Source organism: Hyaena hyaena, unplaced genomic scaffold (genome assembly GCF_003009895.1).
Source record: "Hyaena hyaena isolate Hyena2069 unplaced genomic scaffold, ASM300989v1 scaffold_130, whole genome shotgun sequence".
Classification (NCBI taxonomy): domain Eukaryota; kingdom Metazoa; phylum Chordata; class Mammalia; order Carnivora; family Hyaenidae; genus Hyaena; species Hyaena hyaena.
The window spans coordinates 2,682,117-2,696,088 of NW_024080762.1; the positions used below are offsets into that span (position 1 = coordinate 2,682,117).

At 44.5% G+C, this 13,972-nt stretch overlaps 1 protein-coding gene across 1 annotated transcript in view; it reads left to right on the forward strand.

The window, feature by feature from the left end:
- The first annotated feature begins 11,302 nt into the window (after positions 1–11,302).
- Positions 11,303–13,972, forward strand: part of UACA (uveal autoantigen with coiled-coil domains and ankyrin repeats) — a 91,839-nt gene continuing 89,169 nt past the window's right edge. Inside the window, exon 1 of the mRNA XM_039237866.1 lies at positions 11,303–11,544. Coding sequence (XP_039093797.1) covers positions 11,452–11,544 — 93 coding nt within the window. The 5' untranslated portion in view covers positions 11,303–11,451. The remainder of the gene's footprint in view (positions 11,545–13,972) is intronic.

Here is a 13,972-nt window from a genome sequence, read left to right on the forward strand (position 1 = left end):
CCATACTTGTTTTGACTTGACTCAGAGACGAAACTGCAAACGTGTACCTCTGGAAGTTCACATGACAATCACCCATGACTTTTTAATGCACCACTTTTGTGAGTATTCATATTCTTAAACCTGAAACCAGAAGGTCAATGAATCCTTTGTTTAAAATGGCATTAAGCTAAATCTGTGTCTGAATAGTTTTCATTCAGAAAACGCAGTCACTTACATTATCCAATAAATCAACACTGACTTCCCGGGGCCCTTGCTTGAAGAAGCCACATGACTCCTGCTTGAGGACAGAGACCTGGAGTCACACAGGAAGTGACTTCTCTAAATCTCTAGATGTAATTACATCTTAGTCACTTAATCTTCTCAATATTTTGGAAATATAAACAAAAATGCAAAGACTAAAGTTCTGTTACATGTATTTCTAACCCTAATATCAAAAAATACGGTAGATTCAGCATAATTTGGGGCTGGAGTTCCTTTTTTTATTTCATTTACTTGGCTCCTAGGAGGAGGGGCTATATTCTCAGACCAGCTGACAGTCTGAGATCTTGCTAGACCTGCCTGAAGGGAACGTGAGCTCTGGTGGTCCCAGAAGGATTCATTCTAGTTCCTTCCCGTGGTGTGCCGGGGCGACCTCACAAGAGCGGATTGGTAAATTTCAAAGGATGTTTTTTTTGAGCCGGTTGATGTCACATGGCTGCTTCTCTGAGGTAAGCATTGAAAGTTGACAGTTCCTACTAACCAGGGCTCCCCCCTGCTGGCTGACCACCACCCAAGAGTCAGCTATTATACATTTTACCAGCACACCAGCGCTTGAATTTCTTTTTCAACAGACCTTTTTTGTCAACAGGAGTTTCTAAATTCCCGTTTTTTCAGTTTTGGTCTTTTTCTCGGACGTGTTTTAACTTTCTGTAGCACATCATTTATAGGTCATTTTAAATTTTGACTTTATTGTTTTCTTTTCCCTATGAGCGAATTATTTACAAGTGGGAATCCCTTATTAGGCTTCGGTTTTACATTTGTTTACCCAACTCTGTTTATAAGTAGATGGCATGATTTATAATTGCTGACTCTGCCCCGCCCCTTCTATAATATTGATGTAATTTAGCCTATGTAAGCTTCCACCTCATCATCCATAAAACTGGAATAATGGTACATACTACTCATTTACTTGCCGGGAGTATTAAAAAAATAACACATGTAAAGGACTCAGCACAGTGCTTGGCATATGGTGATATCTCACAAACTTTTTCTTATTGTGTAGTAATAGTGGCCATAGTACATTGTGCTATGAGGGGCACACACACAAAAGGGTGAGGTGTGATGCGTTGGTGAGCAAATACTTTGACCAATCCCTTTATGGGTTAGGAACACAGATTAACCAATGTTCGCATGGTAGTGTAGATATTGGGGGTCCCTATCTAAGCTGATCGCTTTGCAGGCGGACAGAGATCAGTTGAGAAATTATCTTCATACACTCAGAATAACAAGGGGATTTTGTAGATCAGGTGGATATTTCAGAGCTGTAGGACTGAGAAATTGGCTACTTCGTACCTTCTTGTTCTCCTCAAACATCCAAACGCCCCGTGTCCTCATTGCTCATCTTCCTTTTAACTGATGGCCATGATTCGTAGGAAAACAGAAGCAATCCAGTCAAGACCTTCTTCTTTTCCTTCCACCAAATACACCAACCTCTGTGCGTCTGTATATGTATTTTTTGTCTTCACTTGTGTCACTGCGGATGACGTGTCCAAGCTCCCATCTAAAGGATCACCCTGTCTTTTTTTTTTTTTTTTTTTGACTTTTCAAGAGGTTAACTCCCATACCTGTCCCCCTTCTTTCTTTCAATCAGTCCTTCCCCTTGACTGGTTCATTCTCCCAGCCTCCAAAAAAGTTGTAGTGGTTCTTCAAAAAACAAAGCCTTCAACGGTTCCCTTGCAGCTTTCCAGCCACTATCCCCTTCTCTGCTCTCCTTCACACAGCAGTGGTCATAGCCTCTACCTCGTTACCTTCTCTTCTCTCTTGAACCCAGTTTCCTTAGGCTTCTCTCTCCCGAGGGAAGCTGTTTAGTCATTAGCAGCATCCAAGATGCCAAACCCAATGGTCACTCATCTGTCTTCGTGCTCATCCATCTTTCTGCGGCATTCAAAGGCCGGCCTTTGAACAACCACCCTCCTTTGGTTGCTGGAGCACCACACTCTAGTTTTCTTCCCCCTCTCTGTCTCCTGTGCAGCACCTTCTCTGCTTGTCTTGACCCGTGGCCTTCTTCTCCCATATTAGCTCTCATCTGGTCCCACGGCCTTAAGCTCTATGTATTTGCCCATGATTCCCAAGGCCGTGTCTCTAGCCCCCTCTCCAATGAGTTTCACTCCAGCTGTTTGAAACCACCTCCCCAATGGGCAGCTTCCACCAGCAAGACCAAAATAGAACCCCTAGCTTTCCCTTCAAAACATAGTCCCCAATGTCATCCCCACTCAGTATGTGGTATCTCCAACCACCTAGTTGTTTCAGGTCTTCCTCTCCAGATCCGGTCTACCAGCAAGTCACCTCTATTTCTACACTGTATCCCAGTCCTGTTCATGCCCTCCTGCTTTCCCTCTTAGTCATTTGTGACCAATTCTTTCCCTAGAAGCAGGAGGATTTTTACAGTATATAAATAAGATCCGTCATCCCCTGCTTATTTAGCTTCCTATTAGAAAAACGCAATTATCTTTCCATTAGAAACAATCCCAAATCCGCCCTTTAGCCCACAGCCCCTACGTGTCGGGCCCAGGCTGCCTCCCCGAGCTCATCTGACTCATATACATCTCCCATTATGCTTCAGCCATGCCGGCCTCGCATATACGCTCTTGCAACATTGCCAAGCTGGACTGCCCCTTCGTACTTTGGCATTTGCTCTTGCCTCTGCCTGGAGCGTTCTACTTTCACATCTAAACGTGTCAGACTCCTTTCTGTCATTCAGACCGTAGTTCAGTTTCTTCTCTTCGAAGCACTTCCCTGAACACCCAATCTATAGGAGCTTAATCTCCAGCATATTACTCTTGGTTATTTTCCTCATATCCGCTATCTGTACTTATCTTGCCTTTGTCATCTGTTTCCTTTGTCTCCTTCCACCACCCTTGCTAGAGTCCAGCTCGTGAGAACCAGTAGATCCTTTGCCTATTTTGTCCCCTGCTGTTTCCCTAGCCTTGCCTTGCACACCACCTGTGACTAACCAGCAACTGCTGCGTGAATGAATGAACGTTCCGGACGCCCAACAAAGGTATTTCTAAATAGTACAATAGAATAGTTGAGGAGACTGGCTGCTATACTGTTCCCTGCCCGCCATAAAAAGTCACACCCACACGAGAAATTTCTTTCGGAACGCAGCCTCAGGAAAACCTTACCTCCACTGAGAACTTGCTGTGTCTTTTCCTTTTCCACTCTTAACGCTGTCACGGCTTGTTCCTGGTTTTATTTTGCCCCGGCTCTTAGGAAGCCAAAACACAAATTTCAGACTCAAGGACAGCAGTAATCATTGTTCCGACCGTGAACACAGATTCTCCCTTCCTCAGGCTCATTTCCTACTGTTGTTACGGGAAGCATGGCAATGACATTAGGTGTAAGTCACTTCAGTTTCTTTCTCGAGAGAAGTGTGATTTAGACAAAAGCATGCAAAAATGTTGATGTTTTGCCGTAGGCTGGTTGGTGCTGGCATGATTAGTGTGGTGGGGAACGGGGCTCTGGCTATATGTGTTCCTGTCGGAGATTGAGCAACCTTTATGGTTGCTGGGTGATTTGCTGTGGTTCATGTTTGGAATTTCCCAAGGTTACTTCAGTCCGGGTTTACCTGCTTACGAGGAGCCCAGCCCTCCGGGTGTCAAGGTTTTCAGGCTTCTTTGCATTTGTTGGCTTGATGAGTGTCACTTCAGAGTTATGAGCTAAGAAGCTGGTGGATCTTGAGAGTTTATTATTCTTCTAGAGCTCCGCATCTCAGTAGTGGAAGAAACACGTCTTTTGGCTTAGCTTTAAAATGCTGTGCCTTGATCTCAGGCAGATCCAGGGACCACACCCCTTGAAGGTTCAAAGGAACTGTTCTTAATTGTTGTTTGGGTTAGGGACGGTTTTGAAGTTTATGAAGCATGCTTCTACTTAGCATGGCAAAATTGAAACAGAACTCTTTTGAAGTCCAGGATGTACTGGTAGTTTAATTTATTAATTATTTTATATTTTCGCCTGTGGCAACAGCATTCATAAAATAGCAATAGGAAAAGCATACACCAATCAATTATTACTGACTATCTTTTGAGGCTTGTACTAAACCGATACGGATGATGTAAAGAATATATATGTGGCTTATCTATGAGGGTGGAATAGTGGACAAATGTCTCTGAATAAAGTATGCTTTTAAAACAGCCCTGATGGCTTTTATGCAAAGTGGACTGAATAAGAATCATATTTTAATTTAAAAATTTCTCTCAAATCAGTGTTGTAATCAAATATGACTTACCAATTCGATACAAATTATATTTTACTTTTTTAGGATAATTTAAACATTGATGCCAGTAGTTTTGAAGAAGGGGCATGCAGGAAAATTTTTTCATCAACTATTCTTTTCCAGAAAGCAGAAGTCTGAGTCTTTTGGTAACCAAATTCATCCATCCATCCATCCATCCATCCATCCTTCCATCCATAAATCGTGTATAATATTGTGCAAGGAACTCATTTTTTAACGTTTATTTATTTATTTGAGAGAGAGGGAGAGAGTACAAGCAGGGGAGGGGCAGAAAGAGAAGGAGAGAGAGAATCCCAAGCAGGCTCCTTGCTGTCAGCCGGAGCCCAACTAGGGGCTCAATCTCAGGACCTGTGAGATCATGACCTCAGCTTAAATCAAGAGTCAGATGCTTAACTGCCTGGGCCATCTAGGTGCCCCATATTTTATCTACACTTATGTCAATTTAATTTTTATATAAAAAATAGGACTTACTTAAAGATATATGAAATTATAAAGATATTTTATGAAAGAATTCCACATAGTACATTAAAAATATATAATATGCAATCTTATATAATATGAAATATATGTAATAAACTGTGTTTACATAAAACCTTGTTAGAATATCTACCTATCCAGTTTGATGCCTATAGCCTTCCTTTTGGGATAATTTAAACCACTATAGTCAATTTTTTTCTTTTTTCTTTCAGAGAGCAAGTGCACATAGGACACAGCAGAGGAGGGGCAGAGGGAGAGCTAGACTATGAAGCAGGCTTCACATTTGATAAGGAGCCAATCCCACAACCTTGGGATCATGACCTAAGCTGAAATCAAGAGTTCATCACTCTACCGACTAACCACCCAGGTGCCCCAGGTCAACAGTAATTTTAATTTAAGTGACTGTAAGATCATTATTAAGTATGCATCATAAAGCTTGGGCCATTTACCAAGCACATTTGAACACGAGATTTACCTTGAGTTATTTACCTGCAGTATTCTTTCATTAGCAAAGATTGGGATGGAGTATACCAGTCACATAATTTACCAGTAATTTAGTTATTCAGTCAAGAGTATTTACTGATATCTGGACAGAATTTAAAAATTCCCCTGGAGATGTGGAAGGCTAAAATTATAAGGAGAAGAAGTAAAACTTGCATTTAAATTCCACAGAGATAGTCTTTATCTGCCATATTTATCTGCCATAAACTCAAAAGCAAGAAGTTTATTTTTTTTTATCTACTTATTCAGGAGTGCTGGAATCTTGGGAGTCTTATGGTGTTTATGCATATCCCGGTAGCCTAGCTAAGATAAGAAAACCGAAAGGTCCAGGAAAGTTTACTGTGGAGTCAGACAGTTACTGATCTTATGTTTATCTGGGCTCCAGGACAAGTAAGACTCTTTTAAAAGAGGCAATCAAGAGCTTCTGCCTTTGAACCATGTGTACCTGGGGCCACTGATCTCATTAAAGTGTAGTCATTGGTTGGGGCGCCTGGGTGGCTTAGTCGGTTAAGCGTCCGACTTTCGCTTAGGTCGGGTTGTGGGTTCGCGCCCCGCGTCGGGCTCTGTGCTGACTGCCAGCTCAGAGCCTGGAGCCTCTTTCGGTCTGTGACTCCCTCTCTCTCTGACCCTCCCCTGCTCACGCTGTCTCTCTCTCTCTCTCCTAGAAATAAATAAAACATAAAAAAAATTAAAAAAACATAAAGTGTAGTCATTGGTATTTCTAGAGCTTTGTATAATCAAGACTTGATAACAGAAGTTATTTTTCACCAAATGAAACGCCTTTCTTTCTTTCTTTCTTTCTTTCTTTCTTTCTTTCTTTCCTTCCTTCCTTCCTTCCTTCCTTCCTTCCTTCCTTCCTTCCACATTAAACTTGAATCCAAAGAAATAACTTAGTATCTCAACTGCTTTTTTTTTTTTTAGGTATGAGCTCAGTTATACCAAAGAAGTTGTTGACCATCCCCCTCCCTGCTCCCTATTTTGGTATTGAACCCCATGGCACATTTGGTGTGTTGTAGGTCAAAGGCAGTCTAAATGCCACGGAGTCCAGAGAGATAAATGGAGAGAAGCCCTCTTTGGGAGATAGCTAGCAGACTTTCGATCGCTACAGCAGTGATAATTTCTCCATGGGAGAAGGTTAGAGAAGGTTCTATAAGAGGGAAATAGAGAAGGTTCTATAAGACATTGCGAGAAATTTTTGAGCTGAGTAACTAAGAAAACTCACACAAGTGCCTATGGTTCTATGGGGGTGGAAGCCACCCTCTCTTCCCACTTTTCTTCTTACTCTAGTTTTCCAGGATGGAGTCATTGGAGAGCTTACTAGAAATGCAGACGGTTTTGAATTAGTGCCAGAGATGGCCTGTTTATTTTTTAAAAGCTCTCTTATGCAATGTGTTTTAGTTTTGAATGTGGCAAGAGAGGAAGGTGTGAGAACTGCCTCAGGTCTCACATTCCCGGGGCTGCTGTAGGAGTTGTGGCTGGGGGTGCCCTTCTTCGTGACCCCGTGGCCACACGTGGCCCTGGCAGCTATCGCCCTGGCATCTGAGCCGGGAGACCAAGGAATTATTGACGGGGCTTTGTTGGCCGGGTTCCCTGGGCTACTCGTAGCGGCAGGAAGCTCTAAAAGTGAAGAGGGAAGTCATTGGACATGAAGTTCATAACCGGAGCTTGTTTGGAAGATGTGCCTATTTCAAAAGAGATCTTTTTATGTGGATGTTTCTGATTTTGTGTGTCAGTTCTTTATCCTCCTAAGGACTGATCTTTGTCATCTTGTTGCCATCATCATCAGATTGTTATCAGCAGGCATCTCCCAACTGGGCTCTCGTACCTGCTCTGGCTGGTGCCCTGGCTATCTTCTTCCTCCCTGGTGTTCCTTCTCACCTGAGTGCACTCACTGGAGCTCCGCCCACTCTTGGATACCATCCCTCCATCCACACTCATATCCGGCCTTTTCCCTTCCCTGAATACCACCCACATCTGCGATCCTACTCTACAGTTCAGTGAGTCGTCTTTCTCCAATTGAGCTATGAATGTTAGTTTTGTTCCCCAGTCTGGAACCCAAGTTCCTTGACACCAAGGGTCAAGGGATGGAGGCGGTAAGGAGACTAACTTTGCCCTTTTGTATTCTTTGAGATCCTTTACATTGTGCGCGTATCACCTACTAAAATGCTTTTTTTAAAACATCATTTCCCTTCCTGGTTCCATAAATTGTAATACATAAGCAAAACAAAAACTTTCCTACAGCTTCAGTATGGTAACAAATGAAAATCCATCTAGGTTTGATAAGTGCCTTTCGCTCTGAAGGGAAGATAAAAATAAATCATAGGGATGATAGTGAACCAAACCAAAGCAAACCTGTCTGGCTGAATGCTAATAATAGTGACTTTACTTCATGCAGGGGGCCTTCCAGATCAATATAAAAAGCCTTACTCCATATTCAAACCACTGCTATTTACTTAGCTGTTCTCAAATGGGAATAAGCAGACATCAGCTATCAGGTTTCTAGCCTGGAAAAATCCATAAAGGCCACTGGGCACAGACACCGTGGGGTATATCATACAGACAGTTCATAAAAATAACTTGCCCAACATTTTTGGAAACTGATGCAGGCTGGACTTGTGGCTCTGTCTGTTTTCCTTTGCTTTATCCAGTAACAACAGAAAAAAGCCTGTCACCAGGGCGATGAGAACTTGGATGCTACAGGAGACACCACTACTCCCACTCATAAACACGGGGAATGCTGATCCGGCCCATGGATACTTCGAACAAACAGTCATAACTCGCTCTAAAAGAATGGATCGATCCATTCAGAAGTATTTATTGAGCACCTACTGCTACATGCTAAGTATCAAAAGGGATTCCAACAAATACCAGTTGTGCCCCAGTTTTAAGGAATTTGAAGTCTAGTAGTGCAACGCTTGTTCAGAAAGTATCTGTTAGGATCGGATGAGACATACAATGTAACCAGCTGGAGGATGGAGAGATTACTTTCAGTGGAGTGATCAGAGAAGACTCTATTATAGAGAAGGGCACTTGGAACAGACGTAGGATTAAAAAATCCTTTTTACTAAAGCATTGTATACACACTTAAAAGTGTACCTATCGCAGAGACTACAGGCTAATTGAATGCTCACAAATGGAACACACTAGTTACATAACCAGCGCTCTGCTTACATGACCAGGTGGAATAGTACAGTATTCCAGAGGCCACCTTGTGGCCTCTTCCAATCAGTCCTGGAGGGAGGAGGATTTTGTTAGCTGAATGTAGATAATTACTGGAGGAGGGAATTGCCTCATAAAGATGTGGAAATTGAAAGGCATGACCCATGTTTGAGGAATGAACTAAAGAGTAATTTGCTTGGCGTGCCCAATGGAGAACAGGGCTGAGTTCCTGTTGGAGAGCTTGAATGCCAAGTAAAAGGAGTTAAGATTTTATTAATTTGCTGCTGAAGGGTGTTGAGCAAGGGAGGACTATTTTGTTAAGCCTCTTGATGACGGGTGGTAATTTACTGGGGATGGGAAAGGTGATTCTGGAGGTTGGATGACTGGTTGGGAAGCTTCTATAATATCCAGCATGGGATAATTTTGGCTTTGCAGTGGCAAGGGAAGACAGAGACACAACTGTCCACTGACACTATGAAGAGTCACCAAAAATGGAGTGGTTGTGGCTCCGAGGAAAGAGGAAGAGTCGAGAAAGCTTCCTTTCATAGAACTAATCAAGACAAAATTCACTGTTCATTACGTTTTTGTTAAGGGCTAACGCAACCTTTGCTGCCTCTCCAAGAGAGCTCTAAAAAAATTTGTTTTTACAGTATTTAAATAAAACCTTAACTTCCAAGGAAACTAAAGGAAGCAACTGACCTTTCAGACAAAAAGAATCCATTGTTAGTCAGAAACATGGACTGTTTGTCTTTTCAATGAGTGCCCGCTAGAATAAATATTTTGCTGGGAAAAGTGGACTCTAATGAAGATTGAACGTATGTTAAAACCATGGTGGCTGTTGCCCACCTGCCTATTTCTTCATCCTTTAAAAAAAATTTTTTTAAGTATTTATTAGAGAGAGATGAAGAGAGTGTGCGTGAGCAGGGAGGGGTAAAGAGAGACGGAGACACAGAAATCAAAGCAGGCTTCAGGCTCTGCAGCACAGAGCCTCATGCAGGGCATTCAACTCATGAACTGTGAGATCATGACCTGAGCCGAAGTCCGTTGCTTAACTGACTGAGCCACCCAGGCGCCCCTCTTCATCCTTCCTTTAAATGATTCTCATTAATCCTAACTTCTGGACAGGATGAATGAATTAATTAGCTTTAATGTATTTTTGCAGCAAATGAAAAACATTTTTAAGAAAAGGCCATGACATATTTTTCTTTGGCAACTTCTTACATCACTTCGGCTAGGTGGGTCATTTTTTTTTTTTCTTAAATAAGCTAAAGTCTCAAATTAGGCTTTGCTTCCTTCATCAGGTCTTCCTTGAACTTAGACTGGAGAACTTGGCTATATATGTTGTCTCCTAGCAGCTGGGGTGAACTCTACAAACTTTAGTGATATTACCTGTTTTATCGTTTGTCTTACTCACTAGATTGTAAACTTCCTGGATGCCAAGGAACATATCATGTTTATCATTATCCCTCTGGTAACTAGCAGTGCATAGTACTCCTGAAACATACATGTGGGTTAAATGAATGAATGAATGGATTGGATTCAGAGAGTTGTGATGATTTAACAAAAATGAGATTATGTCTGTACAGGCTGCTGTCAAAGGCATCTAAGAGATATTAGTTAAATACTTTTGGGGGGGGAGGGAAGAGGAAAATTACAACTGAAAACCAAGATATATATTACTATCCATATTAATTTATAAACTTTTACCTGAAATAATATTATTGAAAGCCTGGATTTCCATTGGAAGAGCCAAGCTTTTTTCATTTTCTTTTTTGGAGGAGTACAAACTAATTCAGTAGACTAAGTAGGGAATACTAACCAGAGCAGAGAGCGAAGATGAAGTGAGAAAGCAACAAGTGTAGCAGAACGTGACCTTATGGAAAGCACTAGATCTTGTCTTCTCTTTTGTCTTTGCCACAGCACAAAGGGTTAGAGGCATTCTTATTTCCATTTTTTAAAAAATTTTGTCTCTCCTTTCCTTTTCCCACCACTGTCTTTACCACCAAATTTTACTGATGCTCTCCCACTCTCCCTCACCCACCATTCCATCCTTGTCTCTAAAGCAGCAGGTTCTTCGCTCAACAAATAATCACTGACTATCTAACATTTACTGCAATGTCTTTCAAGGTCTATTCTTAACCACATGTTCTTGTAGCGCCGGTACCGTATTAGTTCCTAGAGGCTGTTCTGTGTTTCCGGAGTTTTAATGCGTGTGGTTGTTTCCAGGCACTGGGATTTGGCCGACAGAAGGGGAGTTGAAAGCTATGTGTCCTTCCTGGGACCAGACGAAAGGAAGGGAATTTAACTTGGGAAAAAGCACGTGGGTAGGAAAGTGGCGGGGGTGGGGGTGGGGGGATCTGGCCCACGAGAGCTGGCTTAGCCTGGACCCCCTGCGCTCTTTAGACCTAAGACTACTAAAGTAGGCAGACACCGGTGGCCTGGAGACTGATCACCGCGTGCTTCCCAGTGGCAACCGCGCACCTCCGCCTGTGCCGCAGCCGGAGTTCTAAACTTTGTCTCCAGCAGGGAGAGGAAGGGTGTTATGAAGTTTGAAAGGGAAGTCCCGCCCCCTTCCCGGATTCCGATTGGCCGGAGCCGGCCCCACCCACGCCAGGGCCGCGGGAGGATTGGCTGCGGAAGGGGAGCCCTGCGGCCGGCCCGGAGCGGTGGGCAGCCGGGGGGCCCCCCGGGTGGCAGGTGGGGCCGGGACAGCCGGTGCCGCCTCCGTCGCCTCCCCGCGCGCCCGCAGCCCGCACACTTGAAGGTCCGCGCGCGGCTCGGGCGCGCCGCGCCGCCGGGAGCCGGACCGCGAAGACTTGGCCATGAAGAGCCTCAAGTCCCGCCTGAGGAGGCAGGACGCGTCCGGCCCCGCGTCGTCCGGCGCCGCCGCCGCCGCCGCCGCCCCCGCCAGCGCGGTGAGTCCCCTGGCCCGTGCGCGTCCCGGGCTGCCGGGGCTGCCGGCGCTGCCCTCCTGCGAGCCGCCCTCCTCTGCCTCCCCTCGGTTCGTCCTGCTCTGTGGGCCCGGGGACTCCTCCTCCCTTGGGCCGGGGCTCGGCGTCGGCGCGGAGACCCTGGGGACCCTCCCCGTCGCTGCCACCGCACGGCCCCGCAGCTCAGCCCCAGATCTCCGAGTTCCTGGGTGAAACCCCGGCGCTCCGAGATGAAGTCGGCCCTTCTCCTCCCTCCATCCCGGGTTCCTGGCTCCCGTCACCCCCGCGCCCGATCTTCTCCGGCGACCCCGGCCCCTCCCCTCGCCCGGGGCTGGCCCGGTGCCCCACGCGCGGCCAGTCGCGGAGGGCCGGCGCGGGGGACTAGCGCCTGGCGGCCCGGGTGGGCAGGGCGCAGCGGCGCCGGCCCGTCGCACTCCGCTACCCTGGTCGGGTCCGGGACCCGGAGGCCGCCGTCGCTGGAGCCCTGGGGAAGCCGGATTTCTGAGCCAGGCCGACGCACTAGGGCGTAGATGCAGACAAAGCGCCGGAGGCAGGGGTCCTGGATCTGGCGGTGAACCTGGGAATGCGGTGGTCCCGGGGGGCCGAGCTTCACCGGTGGGACAGAGCCGCGGGGCACAGGCAGGCGGTGACGCTCGGCCGCCCGGCCTTGGCGTGCGCGCTGACAAGTACTCAGGGCCTCTCTCTAAGTTGGCAGCAGATCAGAAATCTTGAGAAGCAGCCTGACTGCAGATGCTGGGGTTTAGATAATTTGGCAAGCCGGAAGAATGGCAGTACCATTAAAATTCTGCAGTATTAAATGATACGTTCCTTAAAAAGTCGTGAAGGGTCAGAAATGGAAATGATGGGGTGCTCAACCTGCCCCGTTGCCCATTTGGAGTTATTTTAAAAAGGGCCTTTCTGATGTCGCACAGATTTTACTAAATGATCATGTGTGCTTTTTATGAGAATACTATTTAATCTGCTTCTGGTTAGGAGTTAATTCAGAACTGTGGCTTTCTCTCCGTCCACTTCTGGGATGATTTTACTCGGTCTTAACAGGAAATTGTGGCAAAATGAGTCTCTTCAATTTCCAATTTAAAAAAAAAAGGAAAGTTATAGATGGCATGATACTTGATTTGATATTTAATAAAGCATCAGCTTATTTTATAAGCACAGAAGAGATTACTTTGCCTCACATTGTTTTTTTAAAAATAATTGACAAATATTTAGCCATCTCAGGTCACCGAAGTTAAAGATTAAACTCTTTGTAGTGCAGGTTGTGTTTCAGCTTTGTAAAAAGATAAGCGCTTCACTATTTATTTGCTGTATTTTCCCAGTTTCTTTGGCTACAGATACACGTCTACTTGGAGGTTTCTATATCTTAATTTTATACTGTTTTCTAGAAATGCGTCCTTTCTAGAACTCATTTATTAGCCTGCCAGTTTGCGTTGTATACATTTGGAACCTGTAGTGCATCTCTCCTACCTTAAGTCTTTAGTATTTAACTAAACTGAGCATCCTTTTTCTTTAAATAGCATAAAAATAAAAATCCATAATATAAAAAGAACCTGCCTGCTTTAAAAAAGTGGACATTCTGGGGCGCCTGGGTGGCTCAGTCTGTTAAGCATCCGACTTCAGCTCAGGTCATGATCTCACAGTTTGTGGGTTTGAGCCCGGCGTCGGGCTCTGTGCTGACAGCTCAGAGCCTGGAACCTGATTCCGATTCTGTCTCCCCCTCTCTCTGCCCCTCCCATGCTCATGCTCTGTCTCCCTCTGTCTGTCAATAATAAATAAAAATGGTAAAAAAAAAAAAAAGGGGGGGAGAGAACATTTTGGGGCACCTAGGTGGCTCAGTCGGTTAGCTTGCAAGTGTTGGTTTCAGTTTAGGTCATGCTATCATGGTTTGTGAGTTTGAGCCCTACTTCATGCTCCACACTGACAGCACAGAGCCTCCTTGGGATTCTCTCCCTCTCTCTGCGCCTTCCCTGTGCACGCTCTCTCTCTCAAAATAAATAAATAATAGTAATAAAAAAGAAAAAGTGAACATTTCTGTTTAAGTTAAACATTTGAATAAATTTTGTAAAATATTTGAATGAAAGTAAACAAGCGTGATGGTGAATTAACACCAAACCAAGATAGAATGAAATGAATGTATGGTAGAAGTAGGTTCCTCTGGTTTTCAATCTATACCATAATCCCAAATGTCAGATTTGGTCAAATGAATGTATTGCTGGTAATTGCATGTTCCTTCAGAGAGAGTGTAGCATATACAAACAAATATGAATATAAATATTCACCGTTTATGGGAATGGCAGCATACTGTACTTGTTCCGTATCATTTATGTACCTGTAAATAATTAGGCCCAATCAGAGCATCTCCACTAAAACCCTTGCTGTAATATGCAGTGATGAA